The sequence below is a fragment of the Dermacentor variabilis genome, chromosome 2 (genome assembly GCF_050947875.1).
Source record: "Dermacentor variabilis isolate Ectoservices chromosome 2, ASM5094787v1, whole genome shotgun sequence".
Classification (NCBI taxonomy): domain Eukaryota; kingdom Metazoa; phylum Arthropoda; class Arachnida; order Ixodida; family Ixodidae; genus Dermacentor; species Dermacentor variabilis.
The window spans coordinates 56448968-56471496 of record NC_134569.1 but is presented as its reverse complement, the minus strand read 5'-3'; the positions used below and the strand labels follow the sequence as shown (position 1 = coordinate 56471496).

The following is a 22529-nucleotide window of genomic DNA, read 5'->3' as shown; positions in this document are numbered from 1 at the left end:
ACACCGCCGGAAATGGAGAACAATTACTTGTTTTGAATGACGCTTCTACAGTTATCGGTCGAACCGCCTCACGTAGCCACTTCTCTGCTGTGCTTATGTGGGTGTTGTTCTAACCTTTCGCGGTGAGCGCAGTACGTCTAGAATCGCATCCTGCGCTCTACGCGGTTGTATGGGACTGGCGGCCGCACAGCGCTACGCAATTCGCCGAACTGTCATAACTGATCAACAAGGCGAAAATAACTGATATTCGAAACTATAACACGAGAAAGACTGAAGAAGCCGTAAAACTGAACGCAGCCTGAAATCAGTAAAAAAGAAACCTGGCATAGGACAAACCATGATGTATGCACTAAAAGATAAGAAGGATAATATCATCAGCAATCTCGAAGATATAGTAAAAGCAGCGCAAAAATTCTAAGCTGACCTGTATATAGTACCCAGAGGAGTCAGGATACCGCACTTAGAAACAGTAATGAAAAGGATACAGAAACTCTCCTATAACTAGCGATGAGGTCAGAAGGGCCCTGCAAGACATGAAACGATGAAGAGCGGGAGGAGAAGGTGGAATAACAGTCGATTTAATCAAAGATGGAGGCGACATAATGCTTGGAAAACTGGCGGCTCTTTATACGAAGTGTCTATCGACTGCAAGGGTCCCAAAAAACTGGAAGAATGCAGACATTATGCTAATCCACAAAAAAAGGAAACGTTAAAGAATTGAAAAATTATAGGACGATTAGCTTGCTCACAGTACTATATAAAATATTTACCAAAATAATCTCCAATAGAATAAGGGCAACACTCGATTTTACCAACCAAGGGGACAGGCTGGCTTCAGGAAGAGATACCTTACAATGAATCACATATATGTCATCAATCAGGTTATCGTGAAATCTGCAGAGTACAATAAGCCTCTCTATGTGGCTTATATAGATTACGAAAATGCATTTGATTCAGTAGAGATACCAGCAGTCATAGAGGCACTACGTATTCAAGGAGTACAGAACGCTTACGTAAAAAGCTTGGAAAATATTGCTACATACGTGTGGTATTTGTTTGTTTGAACGAGGTGCGTGGGCGCCATCACTCCAGAAAAGAGGAGGAAGAAGGAAGAACGAACTGGGCTCGCGCTGTGAATCTGACCGTTCTTCGCTGCAACCGTTGTTGTAAACATAATATGTAAATAGTTTCTTCTCTTACTGACTCGTCCTTCGCGTCAGAATATCTAGAGAGGTTGTACATCTACCTTAATTCTACACAAGAAAAGCAGAGAGATACCTATAGAGAAAGGGGTCAGACAGGGAGACACAATTTCTCCAAAGCTATTCACTGCGTGCTTAGAAGAATTCAAGCTATTAAACTGGGAAAGCTTAGGAGTAAAGATCGACGGCAAATATCTCAGCAACCTTCGGTTTGCCGATGACATTGTTCTATTCAAGAACAATGCAGACGAGTTACAACAAATGATTGGAGACCTTAACAGTGAGAGTGTAAGAGTGGGGTTGAATAATAAAATGCAGAAGATGAAGATAATGATAAATAGCCGGCAAAGGAACAAGAGATCAGGATCGCCAGTCGGCCACTGGAGACTGTTAAGGAGTACGTTTACCTAGGTCAATTAATCACAGCGAACGCTGATCATGAGAAGGAAATTCACAGAAGAATAAAAATAAGTTGGATCGCATACGGCAGACATTGCCAGCTCCTGACTGGAAGCTTACTATTATTACTGAAAAGTAAGGTGTGCATGCAATCAGTGCATTTTGCCAGTGCTGACATATGAGGCAGAGACTTGAGAGCAAGTTAAGGACCGTGCAAAGAGCGATCGAACGAAGATTGCTAGGCATAACGTTAAGAGAGAGAAAGAGAGCGGTTTGGATCAGAGAGCGAACGGGTATAGACGATATTCTAATTGACATCAAGAGGAAAAAATGTAGCTGGGCAGCTCATGTAATGCGCCGGTTAGATAACCGTTGGACCATTAGGGTTACAGATTGGGTACCAAGAGATGGAAAACGCATTGAGGACGACAAAACACTAGGTGGAGCGATGAAATTAGGAAATTCGCGGGCGCTCGTTGGAATCGGTTGGCGCAGGACAGGGGTAATTGGAGATCGCAGGGAGAGTCCTTCGTCCTGCAGTGAACATAAAACATGATTATTATTATTATTATTATTATTATTATTATTATTATTATTATTATTATTATTATTATTATTATTATTATTATTATTATTATTATTATTATTATTATTATTATTATTATTATTATTATTATTATTATTATTATGGAGGTTGTGGGCCCCCCCCCCCCCCGAAAAGAAATCCTGGGTACGTGCCTGATCCTCACTGAGGTGCACCTACGGGAAATTGTGGAGTACGGTACTAAATCAATCTATTTATTGCTCTCTGCTTGCAGTTCGCACATTATATCTCTATTTATTACCTTATATTGTATCATGGTAGCAATATGCAAAGAGATAATGAGTAGACTCTATCGATAAAAATACCAAGTAATGAAAAATCAGATTAACGCAGACACGAGACGAGCGGGAGGCCCTCTTGCCTATATACTCTTTCCCCTGGCATAGTCTGTCGCGCTCAACAGTTGCGTCACCTTTCTAGTTCGAAAGGCCAGGGATTGTGTCACACCTGCAGCTTCGCGCTGCCTATACCAGCTACTTCAGGCTAAATGTTCCAAGGAGCCGGGCAATTTTGCAATTGGCCAACGACCGATGACCGTGCGTGTAGTAGAACTTGGGACCAGAGCGAACTGGGAGGACCCTTGTTCAAACATAGAAAACTTCTCGCCTCTTAGCAGCGGCAGGCGAAGCACGAGCTAAGCTCAGCGGCGTCCGTCCGCGGCTGTGCCACATCGCGGCTCTCAAGAGCCGACACCGAAAAACGCTTTGCCTTGAAAACAAGGGCGTGTCTACGGCGCTCTGTTCGCCACGGCGACCGTGGGCGGAGGGAGAGCGGCGCGCATTCAAGCGTCTCACGTTCGACAAAAGCGCCGTGCGTGCGCCCCGACGTTGTGCGGCTTCAATATTTAATGCCGCTGAACGGGCGCTGGCTCTTCAATTTGGCGCCATTCAGCAAATTCGAAGTGCGGGCGAAGCGCCAGTAGTTCGGCAGTAAGCGCCATGCTGCGCTTATTCCCGCAGGTGTAACGGGGGAGAATAGGGCTTCTTGTTCGATTGTTTGGATGGTATATACGCGTTTTCGTAGCGCCAGATACTCGCGGTTCAAGGTAATTAGAGGGCCTAATGAGAACAGGAACTGACATTATACACTCTAGGAAAAGGCGGAGGCTGTAGTAAGACTGATACGAAGCGCTTCGAGTGCCTTTCTTTTTTTTTTTTGTTGAGGAGAGGGGGAGGAGGGAGCGGGTTCCATGTTAGTTTCGTGAAGAGCCCCTCGTCAGGCTCTGACTATCAGAGATTAACGGTAGCCGCGCAAATAGGATTACCTTGGTATGACCTAACCAAACCCGATTTCCTGAGTTAACCAGAGGTAACCCCATGCGTGAAAGCGCTTCATGTAAAGCACTCGATATTCGAGTCCCTGGTACTTGTCTTATGAACCCGAAGTTCATCAAGAAAGGACTTCATCAACTTCGAATAATAAGGCTGTTCCTGTAGCTTCTAACGCATAGTCTACATCTGAGGGCAGTTCTAAGTTAGTGCAGTTCTGTATTATGCAGTATTTTTTTGTATCTCTTTCTCTGTTACGTTCAGCTATAAATTAGTTGCTTGGAAGAAACGAAATAAAAGAGAACCTAGGGTTCACGTTCACCACTTGTCTTGGTAATCCAGCAGTAAATATATCGATAAGGTTATAATGAAAGTTATAAATAAACAAAGAACTGACGATTCAGCGATATTCATAGCAGGGGCACATTAGTAGTGACACGTGAGTTCACACTTGTAGTATATATATATATATATATATATATATATATATATATATATATATATATATAAGAGAGGAAGGTTAACTACATAATTTGGTAGCCTGTGCGGGGTAAGTGGATCGATAGAGGCAAAAAAAGAATTAACGGGGGAGAAATAGCCTTGGTTGCGCGCGGACGCAAAGATCGATGCGCAGCGAGTGTAACGGCTGTATACAAATCTGTTGACGTGAGTAAAGCTCCCAAGTAATGTTGAGTAATGCGACTACAGTAACGTTCTCGTTGCTTTCTCCGCCAGTGACGCGCACGGCCATGCTATGAGATAATTCGTTTCCGAAAACTGTCTTGAGGCTAGCCGATTTAGCGGCTGTCCGCGGAGGTTCGATCTCAACATCGTACCGGTGACAAAAGCACAAGAGGTGGTCAATATTTCTTTTTTCGCTTTTGCTTCAGAAGCAGCCACACGTATACGCTTCTCACCCGTTCCAATGCGGAACAACTGAACCTTTGTAAATACAGTCCCGGGCCAGAGGTGGCACAGTGATGTCGTATCAGAGCAAGAAACATTATTGGCGATAGTAGCGTTAAGAAAGGACCAAGTGCACGCAAACGACAGTAAGAGTTGTTAGGAGAAAGCCAATTGTGTCATCGTTCTAGCTAGGCAATAATGTTTTTTTTTTGTAGCGTAGGTTACTGATAGAGTTATTGGGACGCTTCTGGTTTCTTCATGGGCACATCGGACAGCGTCGTCGGCGAAGTGATTACCAGCAGTTCCAACGTCTCCAGGCGACAACTGAAATATGATTTTATGTCCACTTTCGATAGCTTGATCGCGGTCTCATCTTATCTCATGTTCCAGCTACTCACGAACCTTGTGACATAGGGCAATCGAAAACACTGAAGTGTTGCTTTATAGTCATAAGATATGACCAACTTGCGAGGCAGCTCTTGCTAGAAGAATTTTACAGCAGCACGCAGGGCAAGCAGCTCTCTCGCCATTGAAGTCTTCTTGTGAGGCAATTTGAAGTTCGTTGAAGCTACTCGGAGTGCTGGCGAAGACGGCTTGCCGGAACCCATCCCGCTATCATTAACGTATACTCAGCAAAAAAGCTTTGCATGCTCACGCGGGATGTCACACGACTCATATGAAACATGCTAGGCTTCCGGCACACCCGTCTGCATCACCTGGACTCATCTCGCCGGCTCTGTATCCCATCTGGACGATTTCGAAACCAGACAGCGGATCTCTGCTGATTGCGGCTTGGTGTACCTTTTACGAATACTTTTGCTAAGTAGGCAGGCGTTGTGCGCCTTCCAATGACAGTTGCCAGCCTGTTCGTCACTTTCACCTTTCCTGTCGAATGTATACATGTCTTCAAAATAATAATAATAATAATAATAATAATAATAATAATAATAATAATAATAATAATAATAATAATAATAATAATAATAATAATAACTGCTTGTCGCATCGGAATGGCTGACGATTGCGGAAACAAGGGAACCGTCAGACGTTTCCTTTGTCATTGTCCTCGATACGGCATCTAGGGACAACCGCGCGCAACAGCGATATGACACCTCGACGGTTGACCGCTTTTTCAGCAGATATCGAAATGTCGGCTCATAGGTTCCTCAAAGCAGAAGGCAACGAAAGCGCTCCTGAAGTTCCTCTCTTCCTTCAGGTAAGCTAGTTAAATTGCTCTAACACTCCCGTGTTCCCTTCTATGGGTGTCAGTGTCTAAGTGCTCTCTCTCTCTCTCTCTCTCTCTCTCTCCCCCTATATATATATATATATATATATATATATATATATATATATATATATATATATATATATAATATGGGCGCACTTTTCCTATTTCTGTGTCCTCTCACCCCTTGCCCAGTACGGGGTGGACGCAGTAAAGCATTGTAAAGGTAGATAGCCGTCTTGAGATTTAGCTCTCTGGCTCTAGCATTTTGTTTCTCTCTCTTACTCTTCAAATTCAGAAGTCACATATAACGATGTGTTTACGATATCTACAAGAAAGACAGCGATGCATAAACAGGATGGCTGTCGAGACCGATTCCACCTGCACACGTCCAAGCGTCTTCTCCTGACTGGGCGCCACTCTTGGTTGCGCCGTAACAATATGATCATGGTATGTGCACGTGAGGCAAAAGTGATAGCATTGATCTAGACAGGCTAGAGCTGGTGCTTATTTTTTCCTTATCCGCCCTCCTCCTTTCCTCCTTGGACCTTTCGTTCCCTGATCCCCTTGTCGATGCAGATCGCCTATCGATATACGTGTTTCGAAGACCTATCGCTATACAGTGTTTCTGCATTTAAATCCGTTGTCGACAATTATATATATATATATATATATATATATATATATATATATATATATATATATATATATATATATATATATACTAGCCGCCAAAAATCACAATTATGTTTTTTCCCACTCCCCTTCTGTAACACCTTCGGGCATTGAAGGTAATTAATTAATTAATTTACCGATTTCATTTCTGTTTCATATGTCTCCAATGATGTTTCAGAAGCCTGTACTTCCAGTGAACTGCTAAGCCTGCGAGCAAAAAGAAAGAAAGAAAGCAGCCGCTGAAACATTCTGTTTAGGCGTTCTGGCTCAAAAATCTATCCAGCCCAAGAAGTGCGCACGACAAATACGACGTCACTGTCGCCCCCTTGCACTACACGCCACGCATAATGCGGCGTGTGCGAGCAGTGTAGGTTACGCGAAGGCGCAAACACGACCCGCGCAGTACAGCCACGCGCGGTGTAGATGTATACAGCGCGCGCATCCTGGCGGTTTGTGTGCGCGTGTGCACACGCGCGCTAGTCTTCGCCGCCAGGCGCGTTGAGTGCGTGCGTTCGTGGCGTGATCCGCGCGCAGGCGCGCCACAATGCCAGGGAGGCGTGTCATGACCGAGGCGCATGCGATGCGGGCGCAGCACGAGGCTGCGCGCCGCCACCGCGACGCCGTGCAGGAGCCGCGCGCACGGAGTCCGGCGCGCGGAAACAAGATCGCGTGCTGGGAGGCAAATCGCCGCTTCGCACGCCACGTTTCCCGCCAGTATTGCTAGGGACTTCCGAGCAAGATGGGGGGAAAAGATATGAAGAGAAAGCTCGACTTCGGCTCTGATTCACCGAGAATGTCACTGTATATGCTGGTACATACATATATATACACGGGGCAAGTTGTTGTTGTCCCCCCCCTCCGTTCATCATCTTCTTTTTTTTTCTTGTTTTCTTTTTTTGAGAATGGTTAACTGCGCGTGGGAGCCTTTGTGTACATCAAGCCAAGGTCGGCCCGCGGAGCTAGTTTCCGGTTGTTAGGACGATTAGCACAGTCGGAACGGAAACGATTTGTTTGGCGGAGCAGCCGCTGTCAGTTCAGGTTGCCTACAGTTGAAATGGAGCTTTTGTTTCTCTTCCTCTGTTGCTCAACAGAGACGAAGGCGAAGTTGGTCGATACAGAGACGCGCTGCTTTTGCTGCTTTGGCAAATGACATTTTGGTTATGGTTGAAAGCCGGAGGTTTACGAAGGCTGGCGCTTTCTATGAAGTATGGAAGTGCACTAACGCGACAGCGCAACGCTCCTTGATGCTAATGAACTTTAATCAAAGCAGAAAACCGCGGAAGTATGCTTCGGAAGACAGCACATAAAAAGGAGTAAAGTTAATAGTAGATATGATTATGCATGTACGCGCTCACGCTTGCATACACTGATGCGCAGGCACGCTCGCGCGCAACTAAAACGGAACGGACGTGTAATGACATAAGTGACAGGTCGTAAATAATATTGTATACACATCACATTATGCATTATGTGTAAAGACTGATGAACATTTATTTTCAGGGCACTGAAGACCATAATGACCTCAGAATAGCTGCGACTTGGACTACTTGGTAAGACACTTATTTTTTTTAAATAATATGGAATGACATAGCAGGAAAACACAAGACGCAGTGAGGGAACGCACACACGTGCATCGTTAACTTACAACCTGTGTTTTATACTATTTCCTGTATTTTCACGCTGTGCTAGTTGTCTCAAGGGGGAAAAAAAACTCCGCAAGCCACCACAACCAGAACTGCGGACAATTTTGTTTTTAACTAAATGTTATTTTCTTCTTCCGCAGATGCGTGCAAATCTGAGTAAGTGAAACATCAAAGACAACAGTTTCATAAGCGAGTTCTCACGATCTTCGGGATTGATAGGGGTCCCTTTGCTGAATGTTCTTTGTGGTTATTCATGAACCATCGACGCCCTGGTCATACGGCCACTTCGGGGCTTTTACGCAAGCTGTGTTACGAGACCATGCCGTCAGGCGTTTCATCGTCTCGGCCGTACCAATTTCTATTTGACCTTAAGCGTGCATCTGGTAGACGCGAGGCGATAAACAAAAATTTCAAATTACTCTCTGAAAAAACAACAAAAACAAACCGCGCAATGAAGTTGACTATTCGAGGGAGGCATACGCAAGGTAACATTTACTTTATAAGAATTATTAGTTGCGTTTCAAAGCAAAACTTCTGCACTCCAGCGCAGGTTGCGTTGGCTGTGCTATCAGATACATTTCATACGGAGCACACTCTTGTACGCCGGCCTTGACCTCCCCACGGAAACGTTGGCGGAACTCGCCTTAGCACTGTAAAATGCACTGAAGGTTATAAATCAATATATGACTCACACCCTTAGACCCAAGAAGGGTGTGAGGGTGCAAGGTTTAGGTTAATTTACGCCCTTATTTACTTTTTTTTTACCTGTACATTGTAACTGCTTTTCTGCAGATGAAATAGAGCAAAAATGGGAAGAAGAAAGACCCCAACTCCAAACGGTGGCTAGGTACATGTGATGTTTTTTTGGTGATTAGTGCAAGCTTTTGAGTTGGATTCCCAGCCACCCAAGCTGCATTCATAAGCGGTCGGAATGCATAACTTATCGTGTAACTATACAGGGTAGGTTTTTCTTTTTAATAACACAATTTTTTAAACATTCGTTGCGTATTGCAGACAGCACAATTCTAACCCTTGATCTAAATTATTCGATGAGGTGGTCATTACTTCAAAGAGAAATCAAAATGTTCAATAGAATAATTAACGTAATCACACTAATTAACTTCATAATTATTTCCTTTATGCCAGTTATTTCAATCTATGAAGTTACTTTTTGGCGAATCCGTTGTTTTATGCATTGAAGCATAAAGGTAACTGGAACACCAATGCATTTCGGCGGATGCTTCGGAAATTATCTCCGAAACGGTGCTGTCCAGAGAATTCGTTCCAAGTGAATACGACATGCGAACTCAGCGGCTATAATTTCTAGATTGAAATATGTGGCGTAAATTATTCAATTAACAAGTCCGTTAGCGCAATTACGTTCACGGTTCAATTGAACATTTTGATTTCTCGTAGAAGTAATGGCTGCCTTATCGAGGAATTTTAATTTATATCAAGGGTTAGAATTGTGCTATCTGCCATAGACAATCTTCAAAAATTTGGTGCATATAAAAAAAAACCCTCCATAGGTTCACGTGAAAGTTAGAGAATTCCAGGTGACCAAGAATTTAACCTCTTATAGCCTGAATTCTGCGTGAGAAAAAAAAAAACACATTCTACTTGCAATTAAAATACTTCTATTCGAGGTGAGAATATTCAAAATTACTCTCACACCATTCGCAATACATCCGCGGGTGAGATAGTTTAGAAATAACTGAAGCGGGCTTCTGGTGCAGAACGATGCCTTTGTATTGCCATATATTTGCACTGAACCAACTTAGGCTTGGTGGGTGAACCATCTCGCATATTGTCGCCGTCTGTAAACAGTCGGTGTGCAAGGACGGCGCCTCCGATTTATCCACCTGAGTGGACACGGCCACAGAGTTTCGTCCAATAGTTACTTGATGGAACTCTGGCGCTAGTGTCTACGGGAGCTGCAATGGGAGCGGTTGTACCAGCAGGGGAGGTACATGGATTTGCTTAAACTTCGTCCTTCTGGCTTCAAACGGCTTTGCAAGCTCGCCATTTTTAACAATGTGCTTCGTAGTAAGTATTGACATAAACATTATTAAAATTGTCCGAAGGCAGGATTCGAGCACAGGACTTCTAGCACTGAGGCCGGATATTGAAACCATTACGCCACGGGCGCACCTATCGACAAGCGATGTGATGCGCCCTTATGTATTTATCGCGGGTATGCCAGTGCCTCGAGACGCTTGGCGCGTTTTGGTTTGCCCACCTCGACAAGCTCAATCGTTGCAATTAGTAGCGATTGTTCGTGTACGTGGCATCTTCTGCACTTCGAAGAGCATAGATTGCTCTGAAATTTACGACAGTAAGATATATATAATGTAACATACAAAGCCACCAGAACGTCTGAATCCACAAGCACGAAGATCAGACAAATCCATGTACTTCCCATCATCCCCATGGCAGGACAACGACGGCATCGCCGGAGTTCCTTCTAGTATATTGCATGCAACTCTATGTATGCGGCCACACAAGTTTCTTGGAGTGTTCGCCATCGTTAGAAGCACCATGTGTGAAATGTTGTTTCCTGAGTCAGAGCTGATGACACGCTGACATGGTTTTGCTGGTGACGACACAAAATGTCAGAGTCAAGATTTCTCTCGCTTAGGCGCTTGATTTGGATCTATGAGCTCAGAGTCGGTATGTCGCCAAATCGCGACAACAGGACAGAACAGTTTAAAGAGTCCTCTGCAACGGCGTCCATACAAGCCCATTGCACATCTTTTGACGTATAATTTCAATTATTGCGGGGTGCCATGACTGCCGTATTTAGTGAACTTGATTTCGGAGAATGATGCGTAAGACATGGCCGACCAGCTGAGGCATAATTTTTCCTGTAACCAACCAACCTGCCCCCTTCCCCATTTTTTTTAGTTTACGACATGGTTAGATCCGGAAGTACGTAAACAAGAAGTATTGAAATCGATCGTACGTTTTCTAGTCGCCTCGTTTATATCTGCCTAAGGCCAAACTTCCAGTGCTCCTTTACCCGAGCACAAACTACTGAATTTTTGTTTTCCATCGCATGCTTTCCTGTAACGTTGTCAGGATGCCTCACTCACCTCACATTAAAATACCCGGCCCTCTTCATTGCCTCGATTCTCACGTTGTTTATTCCTTTCTAAGCTGGCTCACTTTACTTGCTCGCATAGTCGTTTTCGACTCACCCCAGTTCAACCCGACCCTGAAAGAAGACGTCCTGCGTCAATCTGAATTGCTAATGAGACTGAAAGCCCCCTCTGAAATTTATTTCTCGTTTTAAACGCATCTAAAGCATAGAACCGCGACCGACGCTACCCCGCCACCTCCCAGCCTTCCAGCCTCCTCGTTTCTTTTCACTCATTGCTTCCACATGGATGGCGGTGAGCCGCCCTATTTTGCAAGCGGCTGGAGACCGCTTCCTATCGGGAACAACGCACTTGCCCCTCTTTCTCTGTTTAAGGAACAGAGACAGGGGTGGGCGACATTATCATAATCTCGCTTCTCGCCAATTCCGCTATTTTCGGAGGTACCCGCACGATCGCCGAAGTGGTGCGCTTCGCGATTACGATGGGTTTCCGCGCGCGAGCGCAATTGTTCGATCTAATGCTTGTAATTCGAACGAAGAGCCCGCACCTATGTATAGAAGGAATGTCTATGTGTCTGTTTGCCGCGTTGAGGCGCACAGAAGAATTTTTTTTTCTTTCCTCAGCGCTCTCGGCAGTGTGGTCATCATGCCGGAAAAGGCGCACTCGCTACGAGAAGCAGACGAAGCAGAACAAGCCGAAATAACTTGTCTCGCAGGCTAGCAGGATGCCGATATTCAGGTCATATAGCTCAGCCCGAAGCTTGGCAAAAATACTGCCTGAACCTCTCATGAGAGAAGCTAGCTGCCGTCCAGATCTTCAGGCCACAGTGCCAACCGTGGAAGTTTGCGTTTTAAATACGGGTTGTGTTGGTGGCAAAATTATGGCGAGGCGAACCTTTGTTCCAAATCATGAACGGCAATGTTCGGCGCCGCGTTTTCTAGGTTGATGTATAGGTGGATGCCATGACTGCACAAGCGACTGAACCCTTCTTTTTTTACAATAATAATTATATGGATACTCCAAGCGCATTTCCGCCGTCACTGCCGTCGTCGCCGTCGTCGTTGCCGTGATGTTCCGTATAAAGTCCAAGGGCGATACAACACTGTCGCCGCGCGTTCTACGCTATCTGTGCGAGTGAAAGGGGCCGACGATCGCAGCTGAACCTCGCCCACGACAAAAAGACGAAAACGTGGAGGAAGCGCGCCGTCTTTCGTCGCGCGCGAGGCACCCAACGTTACGACTCACCGGAGTAGGGGAGAGAGAGGGGGGGGGGGCGACGTTCTACTCCGGCTGCAATTGCGCATGAGGCGGTTGCGCGCGGTCGCGCGGCCGTATCTCGAAACTGATCTGCGTTGGGGGGGCAGAGGCTAGGTGCGTCGGCGGCTCGTATATAGTTTTGTGCGTTCTGTGTTCTCGGTGCTCACTTTGCATTGAAGCGATAGACAGCATGAATGTCACTTCGCTCGCTGCTGCTGCCGCGTTGCCTCACGCCAGCGGCTTTCCCCGGTCATCGAGTCATATGGGTTCATGTTTGTTTAAGTAAGATTTTGATGGAGGCCAGTTGGTTTATATTTAGAACTGAAGTTAAACAGCGCGTCTGTGGTATTTGTTTCTTCGTGTCTTTGTTTTATTCGCGCTGTTTAACCTCACTTCTACATGTTTGCTTGTGCGCGCGTGACACAATGCTTGTTAATTTAGCTAGTGTGCCTAAGTTTACAAGTTTATACGGCCAATAAAACTGTTATCCCTACTTCTTATAGCTGTCCACTAATTTTCTATCGTAATCGATGCTTCGCCTTTCGAGCGAAACTGCGACTTTTTTTTCTTTGGTTTCATTCACAATCGACAGACTCTCAAATTAAGAAGCATTTCGTTGAAGGCATTTGGACTAACTTCATGACCGCATGTTTACACTACGCCACCCAATGACAGCTCTTCAGTGTTACAATAAGCTATTCGCGTTGTTTCTTTCTTCCTTTGATTTATCTATTGCTTCGAAATGTTACCTATTCGACTTCCAGGGGAGAAGTCTTGCACACGTATTAACATTCCAATGAGAACCTATACAAATGCATTCTGTAAACAGATTATTGTTAGACTAGTAACAGATAAAATTTATAAATGCATTCTGTTAGACCACTGGCACGGAATACAATCACACAAGCGCAGTTTCATTTAGCGAGAAAATCACTCCCATGGGTGAATTTCCTTCGCACCGGTTTGCTCTGGCAGAATGTCCCCATTTTCGCTGAAGCTTTACATTACTATTATTTGTTCGATAATATAGTTCAGATAAAGGCCGTTATAGCTTTAAACTGTTTCGCCACCATTTTCTTCTGCTGAGCCAAGGTTTATTTGCATGGGTCGCGAATCTTGAAACGAAAAGCACTCGATAATCACGTGCCAGCGTAATCAGGGTCGTGACTGAATCGCGATAACATGAGTGTTCAGGGGCTGAACAAGCAAAAATGCAGCCAAATCCTTCTGAAATAATTATGATGCATTCCACTCTACAGGGAAAGAAGAAACTGAAGACTCACCACAGTGTAAGTTAAGTGCTCCCAGTGGGTGCAGTTTGCCTCACTTCTAATAGAAGAATCTTAATATTGCTTCTACCACCCTCTTTGTTTGCTAGGCGGTCTGTCCCTGCGCAGCCTTCGTGGTATAATAAAAGACGCGCTATCTCGTGACATCGTCCTGTCGTTCTCTGTAGAAACGCGCTTGCATTGAGTTTTATTAGCTACATTTTCGGAATTTTAGAACAAGAAAATAAGAAAAGAATAGAACGATCACCCACGATAAAGCAGCATGAATCTACAAAATATTAATCGACGGACTTTCCAGATAAAAAAAATAATAAAGCTGCCCAAATTGAAGAACTCCTTCAAACTTGGAGTTTATGAAAGTTCCTTACGTATATTTGGATAGCTGGGGAATTCAAACATTTATTTTAACGACTTAAAATGTTGGGTTTAATGTCCAGGAAATTCGCAGTTGGTTATGAAAGGTGCCTCATGTGCAGGACTCCGGATTATTTTGACCGCCTGACTTCAATTCAATCTGCGCCCGCAGCATGGAACACGAGCGATTATGCATTTAACCCGTAGCGGAATGCGGCAAACACGACCAGGGATCGATTCCGCTACCTCGTTTTCGGCAGTGCAACTTCATAGCCACTGAGCCATTATGACAGGCCACACTTATTTGAGACGCAATGGGAAATGTACGGCGCGTGCACACGTATATGGCGCAAGCGAATATTTGTTCGACGTCAGCGGATGCGCGCACTGTCCATACCTCCAGCACGTTCGACCATCTTCATAGTTCCGATAATTCAGAGCAAACATGCTGTTGCTCAGTAGTACGCGAGGAGTCTTATGGAATGTAAAACATAGTGAATCTGTAGACTGATCGTGTTAAAACAAGATAAAGCTTTTCGTTCTTCATTCCTTTATTTCCTTTTTTTTTGCGTAGGCTTAATTCCTAGCAGAGTATTGGATATTACGGCTTTTATTTTTTATTTTTTTGCTGCCTTTCCACACCACGACATTCAATATTATCTTCGCACACGTTGAAAACAAAATGAAAATAAATAGAAAATAAAGAAGACCGTTGTTAATACTGCAAGCAGCAAGTTTTCTATTTCTGACTCGTAATGCAAGTAGGGCAACAACTGACGTCATGAAAACGGTCTAGTATAAACAGCAACTACCAAACCAGCAAAAAACAAGAAGCCGACGTGAGTGAAAGCAGACTTCACGCAGTTCTCTTCACTAAGGCGACACCTGCCGAGTTTAGAAGTGAAAATAACGCGTATGTCCTGCGAAAGTTCGGCTTCGTGTCGCCAAAAAGCAAATGTTTAGTTCTTTATATGTCCAGCACTCTGACTTTAGAGAATTTCTCAGACGGTGAAACAAAAGGCCCTAGTTGCGTCGGAGAGACAAAGTTTTCTCAAAGTTTTCGGTGGGAACTGGCCAAAATTGCTTCGCTTCTTCCTGTAGACGTAAAATGAAATTTTGAGTCTTTATTTTGCATTCATTTTGAGTCGTTTCAGTGTGCAGACCTTTCGAAGGAAGAATGAAAACGGCTGTCAAGCGTCACGCAGGAAAGGGACTTCAATATGGCCTGCGCACGTCATGGAATAGAGCAGACAATATTAACATTGGTGTCAGAAGTCTATAAAACGCAAACGTTTTCACAATACTAACGCCGTTTCCACAATATCAGTCAAGAGGCTGCTGGATAGTAGTGGCTGAACTGAAGGAGACAAAGTTTACCGAGGAACGTCGATCTGCAACTCTGCATTGGAGGTCTAATCTGATAAGGTCGTATATCGAGCCTGTGTATACGTAACAATCATACTTAGAGTTGCACAAACGTATATTTTCGCCCGTGTATCTCCCGCGGTCGTGCTTTCCAGTTACGGGATTCTTTCTTTAAATAGTCTGCGTACGCCTTCAATGGCTCTTGATAAAAGATCGGCAGAACAAACTTTAGGTTGATGTCTTTGCAAGCGATAGGTTGCGAATTACGACAAGAGATGCGCTGCAGATTTCATTGGCGAACGTCCGTTTCAGAGAAAGCGGTACATCTAGTCAGCATTAAAACGGCTTCAAGCACAAGACACGACGTGCTTGAACTTCCTGAAACGTGCCACAGTGCCACTCAATGGCAAGAGCCGCACAGCGAATTTACTGTTGTTGCCAAAGAGTGGCTCATACCCACTGCGCGAGATTGGACAAGAAGCAGGCGCTCTTACAAGACTTCTTATTAAGATTCTAACTCAAATAAAACTTAACATACCAGGGCGTACTTTCGTAACTGCTTTCCTTGTCGTCGTCTAGAAGATGCGCGCGCTTACTTTATACAAGTAAATTTGTTGCGACCCCACGCGCCTAGCTCACCGATTCGTGGGAAGCGCTGGATTGCAGTAGTTTAGTCCGCATTTTCAGGCATGCGTCCATGGTCAAATGTTTAGAGCATCGAGCTTTCATGCTAGGGGTCAACGTTTTTTTTTTACAGCTAGGCTTTTTACAGCGAGGCTGTTATTTTTTACAGCGATGCTGTTAAGGGCTAGTTCCCCAGGATCGAGTCCGCGTATAAACACAGAACTTCCCACACGTGGCCCCATCCCGAAGATAGTGCAATACCGAGCCGACCCGCGGCGAAAGTGAAGCAGGCGTTAAGCATCCCCATACATACGCTGTTACCGAAGATAGTGCAGCGCCGGGCCGACCCGCGGCGGAGCTGCAGTTCGCCATAAGGGGCCCACACACCCAGCTTCGCTGGTCATCCTTCTTCACTGAGTGGAAGGGCACTGAGTTTTATTTAATAATTTCTAGTAACAACTAATTGCAACTAGTGTGCCAACATAGTTACCCAAGAAGGGCCATACACTGACAAACCACAAAGTTGGGGGGGAAGAGCCGAAGAAAGCTATCGCTTTAACATTATTTCCTGTGCATACAGATGTCAAAGCGCATTTGAAGTGCAATTATACTACCCGCCGCGATTGGCTTAGCGGCTATAGCCTTGCAGTGATAAGCACGAGGTCGCAATTTGAATATTCAGTCGTGGCGGCCACATTCCGATGGGGGCGGAATGCTAATGCGCTCGTGTACCGTGCATTGGCTGCCCGTTAACGACCCCTCAGTGGCCGAAATTAATCCGTAGTCACCCAGTGCGGCGTGCCTACTAATTAGATCGTGGTTTCGCACGTAAAATCCAAGAATTTATTTCAACTATACATATTAGTTAGCTTCATAATAGGGGGCACCCAAAGATAGGGGGCTCCTCACCACAGCGCATGCGCTCAGCCCGAATAGTGTCTTTAGGTTTGGTTTTTCGCACGCCCCTATCGCTAAAAGAAATAGGCGGGCAGCCCAAACCCACTTTGTGTCTTGTCAACGTCGCTGTGAATATCTCAGCTATACTTTCGGCGTGTAAAATCCTACGTATTGTATTTTCTTTTTTTTTCTGAGATTGTTTTAATTTTTCTTCGGTGTGCAGGAAGGGCGCTGCAATTGCGTGACTCAACGCAAGCCGGGAACCCTATTCTTAAGCACCTTCCCGGCAGAGCAGAACGCGAACGCAAAGTGGTCGTTTGTGGGATTTCCTATAAGCTCTAGACCCCTATTTTAAACTTCTATTATAAGGTATGCGATATCAGCAGCGAGCATGCGGCCCTAAGAAACTCCCGGACACGTACTTTATGCAGTTTACTAGGCCGGAAAAGAGAATGCTTTTGTAAGTTAGTTGTTTTAATGTACGGAAAATCTTTTTTAATGCGATTAGCATTCTTAACGTACTCCACCCACTTTCAGGGGCTGTTTCCTCGCTTGTTTATCTATCTATCTATCTATCTCTATCTGTCTGTCTGTCTGTCTGTCTGTCCGTCCGTCCGTCCGTCCGTCCGTCCGTCCGTCCGTCCGTCCGTCCGTCCGTCCGTCCGTCCGTCCGTCCGTCTGTCTGTCTGTCTGTCTGTCTGTCTGTCTGTCTGTCTGTCTGTCTGTCTGTCTGTCTGTCCGTCTGTCCGTCCGTCCGTCCGTCCGTCCGTCCGTCCGTCCGTCCGTCCGTCCTGTCTGTCTGTCTGTCTGTCTGTCTGTCTGTCTGTCTGTCTGTCTGTCTGTCTGTCTGTCTGTCTGTCTGTCTGTCTGTCTGTCTGTCTGTCTGTCTGTCTGTCTGTCTGTCTGTCTGTCTGTCTGTCTGTCTGTCTGTCTGTCTGTCTGTCTGTCTGTCTGTCTGTCTGTCTGTCTGTCTGTCTGTCTGTCTGTCTGTCTGTCTGTCTGTCTGTCTGTCTGTCTGTCTGTCTGTCTGTCTGTCTGTCTGTCTGTCTGTCTGTCTGTCTGTCTGTCTGTCTGTCTGTCTGTCTGTCTGTCTGTCTGTCTGTCTGTCTGTCTGTCTGTCTGTCTGTCTGTCTGTCTGTCTGTCTGTCTGTCTGTCTGTCTGTCTGTCTGTCTGTCTGTCTGTCTGTCTGTCTGTCTGTCTGTCTGTCTGTCTGTCTGTCTGTCTGTCTGTCTGTCTGTCTGTCTGTCTGTCTGTCTGTCTGTCTGTCTGTCTGTCTGTCTGTCTGTCTGTCTGTCTGTCTGTCTGTCTGTCTGTCTGTCTGTCTGTCTGTCTGTCTGTCTGTCTGTCTGTCTGTCTGTCTGTCTGTCTGTCTGTCTGTCTGTCTGTCTGTCTGTCTGTCTGTCTGTCTGTCTGTCTGTCTGTCTGTCTGTCTGTCTGTCTGTCTGTCTGTCTGTCTGTCTGTCTGTCTGTCTGTCTGTCTGTCTGTCTGTCTGTCTGTCTGTCTGTCTGTCTGTCTGTCTGTCTGTCTGTCTGTCTGTCTGTCTGTCTGTCTGTCTGTCTGTCTGTCTGTCTGTCTGTCTGTCTGTCTGTCTGTCTGTCTGTCTGTCTGTCTGTCTGTCTGTCTGTCTGTCTGTCTGTCTGTCTGTCTGTCTGTCTGTCTGTCTGTCTGTCTGTCTGTCTGTCTGTCTGTCTGTCTGTCTGTCTGTCTGTCTGTCTGTCTGTCTGTCTGTCTGTCTGTCTGTCTGTCTGTCTGTCTGTCTGTCTGTCTGTCTGTCTGTCTGTCTGTCTGTCTGTCTGTCTGTCTGTCTGTCTGTCTGTCTGTCTGTCTGTCTGTCTGTCTGTCTGTCTGTCTGTCTGTCTGTCTGTCTGTCTGTCTGTCTGTCTGTCTGTCTGTCTGTCTGTCTGTCTGTCTGTCTGTCTGTCTGTCTGTCTGTCTGTCTGTCTGTCTGTCTGTCTGTCTGTCTGTCTGTCTGTCTGTCTGTCTGTCTGTCTGTCTGTCTGTCTTCCAGCAAACCTATGTCATAGGGTAGTCCATCGTCGAACGCGTAGGGCTTCGGGCTGCTATGCTGAGGGAATAGGATTCGAAACCAACCATCTAGCCAACTTGGGTCACTGGGTATGTGGCACTCTGTGCCTGTGTGCTGCTCTTCGGCGAACCTCCTTGAAACCGACATGGGTCACTATAGGCATGTGGGACTAGGTATGTGGCATGGGTATGTACCGCTCTTCAATGAATACTTCACGCTTAGAGTGCTGTGCAAGTGCCACTCGCTCGGTACTGATCTTCAATGAACCTCTTGATACCAACTTGGATCACTGGGTAAGTGCCAGTAGGTGTATGACAAATTAACGACTTAAATGCCAACTTTCAGTGCTCTTCGCGGAATCGAACCCGCCCCGAGCGCAGACCTTACGGTGGTGCCGATAGACGGCACAGGGGGATGTACCACGCAACAGGAGTAGTGCAGCAGGCGATGAGCCAGACTGCATTTGGTGCAGCCGAGTTTACCATTAGAAAACTTTGGAAATGTCTCCAGTGCTGGGTAGAGTAGAATTCTCTTTACACGGATTCCTCGCAGGCAGCAGCCCGACGCTTAAGCAAGCTGCGACACTAGGTATGCACCGCTTTTCAATGAACGACTTTCATGGCAAGTCTTTAGCGCGCTGCACCGCGAGTGCACTGGCTATGTGCCGCTCTTCAATGAACCTCTCGCCAGCTTGGGTCACTGAGTATGTGTCTTTGGGTAGAGCTCGCACGCACCTGCGCGCTACGCTGCGATCTTGACTCGGAGGCAACGCGCGGGCTTATTGGCAGCGCTACTATACATGGTGCAAATTGTTCAGAAATAGGTGCGAGAGAGGAGTCCGGTTACCGCGTGATGTATTTCTCAGCGCATGCATCGGCGCGCCAAGCATTTCGGAGGCCATGTGCGGGCTTCTAGGCGGCGCCACTGGATGGCGGAGTGTTCTTAGCCCCACTGCAGCACGCCTAATATATAAAACGTTTCGATGGTGTTAATACTTTGTGTCGCGATATTGCTTCCATTTTAAGCCCATTACGGTGGATAGTCATCGTAATGTGGGTTGTGCCGAAATGTTTTTGCGTTTACAGATAAAGGCGCAAGACAAATATATTTTTTTGCATTATTTAGGGTAAGCTTGACGTGTAAAACTGTAATTAGGTGCAGGATAGATGGACAAAGTTCTTATTTGAAACCAATGGCTTGTGGTTTCATCAATTGCTGGAGACCATGGCCGTTAGTCGGCCCTGAGTCCCTGCTCCCTCGCGGCTGCCTCTACGCGGCCCACGACCCAGACCCACTCATCCGGGTCAGAGGGAAAGTATCGAAAATTTGAGGACTTCTGTTTTAACGCACTGTTGCAACTTGTCATTGCCCTTTTTTTTTGTTGCCGCTAAATTTGACGGTCTATGTCAGTGAGCAAAACCGGAAGCCGTTCAGGGCCTATGCTCTAAACAGCGAAAAGGTGTATAACATTTGTGCAAATGAGCAGAAATCCTAAAGAAATTGCACACGGACACCGCGTCAAACTTTTTGAAAGACATAACGAGCCGCATTGTGAAGCAAACGAATGGCGCTGTAAATCGACCTTCTCAACAACACATGCGAGCACCTACTGCACTACTTAAAGCTTCCTTTGTTCTTTCTTTCGTTCTCTCTTTCCGTCTTTTTTTCATTTCTTCCGCTCTTTCTTTGTTCTCCTTTTTTTTTGTTCTTTCTTTCTTTCCTTTTCTCTTTCATATTCAGTCATTGCATTTTGCTTGCTTACGGGATGTACGAGACATTCCTGATGTTCATATTTTCTTTGTCTTTCCTTCGTTCTTCTTTTTTTTTTTGTCTTCACTCAAATTCAGCCATTGCATCTTTGCTTGCTTGCGGCGGCATGCGCCATTACAGATTGTTATGTATTTCGGGTACACGCGATTGCTGGCGATATTTCTTTTTTGTGCCACTCAACTTTTTTTTGCATCATTGGACCAGACGCCGCCTTTTTCGGGCATGGGCCATTGCAACGAGCTACTTAAGGCTTTCGCCTTAATAAAAGAATTAAAACATCAAATACAGTGCACAAAGATTTGGATCGCAATAATCCTTTAACGTGACATTAATACATTTTTTGCAAACCTAATACAACTGAGCAAACTTGACGCAAGAATATTTTGGTTGACTTTGTTCTCGTGCCCTCTACGAGGTAAACGAGTCCGTGGTTCGGAAGCCCCACGCATGACTTTCCGCCTAGATGTCGTGGCTAAGCGCCTTCCTGTAGCTACGCGAGCGTTGGGACGTTGATGAAGCACACGACTACACGTGGTAGTGTCGAAGCAGTCGCATCCAGCCGGGGTCCTCGGGAAGTCCGGACCACGTGACCGTGGTGACCATCCTCGAGTCCTTCCCACGGCTCCTGCCCGTTGGTTGCCGGTCCCAGCTGTGCCTTGCTGCAGCTCTTGGTGTTACTCGAGTGCAGCGCTGCGGCATCGTAGTTCGTGTAGACAACGGTATCCGGCTCACCTGTGCCGCTACTTTTCCTCTCTTGGACGTCCTCGTTGTTGTTACTGGTTGGCTCCGGGTATCGTACGAATGGAGCGTGTTTGGTCTTCTGGAGAACATCCATGTCGTAGTCGCAAATGGCAGCTTGAATCTCGAGCTTGGCGTTGCCGCGGTTCTCGGTCCAGTAGATATTCTCACCGACGACAAAACAGCGGTCGGGGTCGAATGGACGCGGTAGCGCAGTGACAAGGATGGGAGGTGGCGTCAAGTTGAAGGAACACGCTGCGCCACGCGACGCCACGTAGGTAATGCTGAAGGCGTCGTCGCTGACGTCGGTACACTTCATGACACTCGTGTCGTTCACTGTCGTGGATGTGGGCAGACGGGATGCTCGTACCCACTCGATCCGGCTGATCGCGACCACAGTTGCTGCTGTTCTTTGCGGCTCTGGCAAACGGCCGTCGCCGGGAAGCCGCAACAAATTCTGCTTATCTGCGACGGAGACAAGAAACTGAATGTGAGAGCTCGTTCTTCGAGTGCCGTAGCAAGAAATCAATTCACGGGAAACTGTGCGGTAGCTCTGAGGTTTACATAGAATAGGTCATGCTCAGCGAAGTTTAAAAGGTTAGAAAGGTTCCGCTTAGGCTTAGAACACCTCTCGTTGAGTACGTCACTGTAGGTAAAGTGTACATGAAATGAACCAACTTCGGTGCAAGACGCTATAGTTTTGTAGCTGTAGAGCAGAGCGGCACAATGCCACTTTTAGACGAACAGTGAGGGAACGAAAGATGAGCAAAAGCGCCACTCACTCGTCTTAGCCCGGTTAAAAGGTGAGGACTTGGACGGTCAGAAACAGCATAGGCTGCGCTTCTTGCACGCTCCGAGTCGAACGCAAGCTCACGCGCGGTTTGCGCTCGTGCTCGTCATCTTTTGTTTACGGAAAATAATGCGCGCACTACTTCTTCCTCTTAAGCCGCACACAGTGAAAAATACAGCGCAAATACTTAATCGAATCGAAATATCTGACCTGCTGTCTTTAACTTTTTTGAAGAAAAATTAATGAATAAGAAATTAGATTCTGGCATTTTACGTGCCAAAACGAGGATGCAATTATGAGGCATTATGATTGAGACATTGCGCCGACTCCGGAATAATGTTGACTACCTGAAGCTGTTTAACGCGCGCCCAATGCACGGCACACGGCCGTGTATGCG

The 22529-nt window shown here is 46.0% G+C and overlaps 1 protein-coding gene across 1 annotated transcript; it reads right to left on the bottom strand.

Moving 5' to 3' along the window:
• Positions 1-20931: 20931 nt before the first annotated feature.
• Positions 20932-22151, bottom strand: LOC142570845 (uncharacterized). The gene is made up of 2 exons (XM_075679159.1): positions 22125-22151; positions 20932-21807 (listed from the first exon to the last, which is right to left on the bottom strand). The coding sequence occupies exon 2, from the start codon at positions 21659-21661 to the stop codon at positions 21095-21097; it is 567 nt and encodes a 188-aa protein (XP_075535274.1). The 5' UTR covers positions 21662-21807; positions 22125-22151; the 3' UTR covers positions 20932-21094.
• Between the last annotated feature and the right edge of the window lie 378 nt (positions 22152-22529).

Coding starts and splice junctions, on each gene's coding strand:
- LOC142570845 (XM_075679159.1), bottom strand. CDS start 21,661: ATGAAGTGTACCGACGTCAGCGACGACGCCTTCAGCATTACCTACGTG.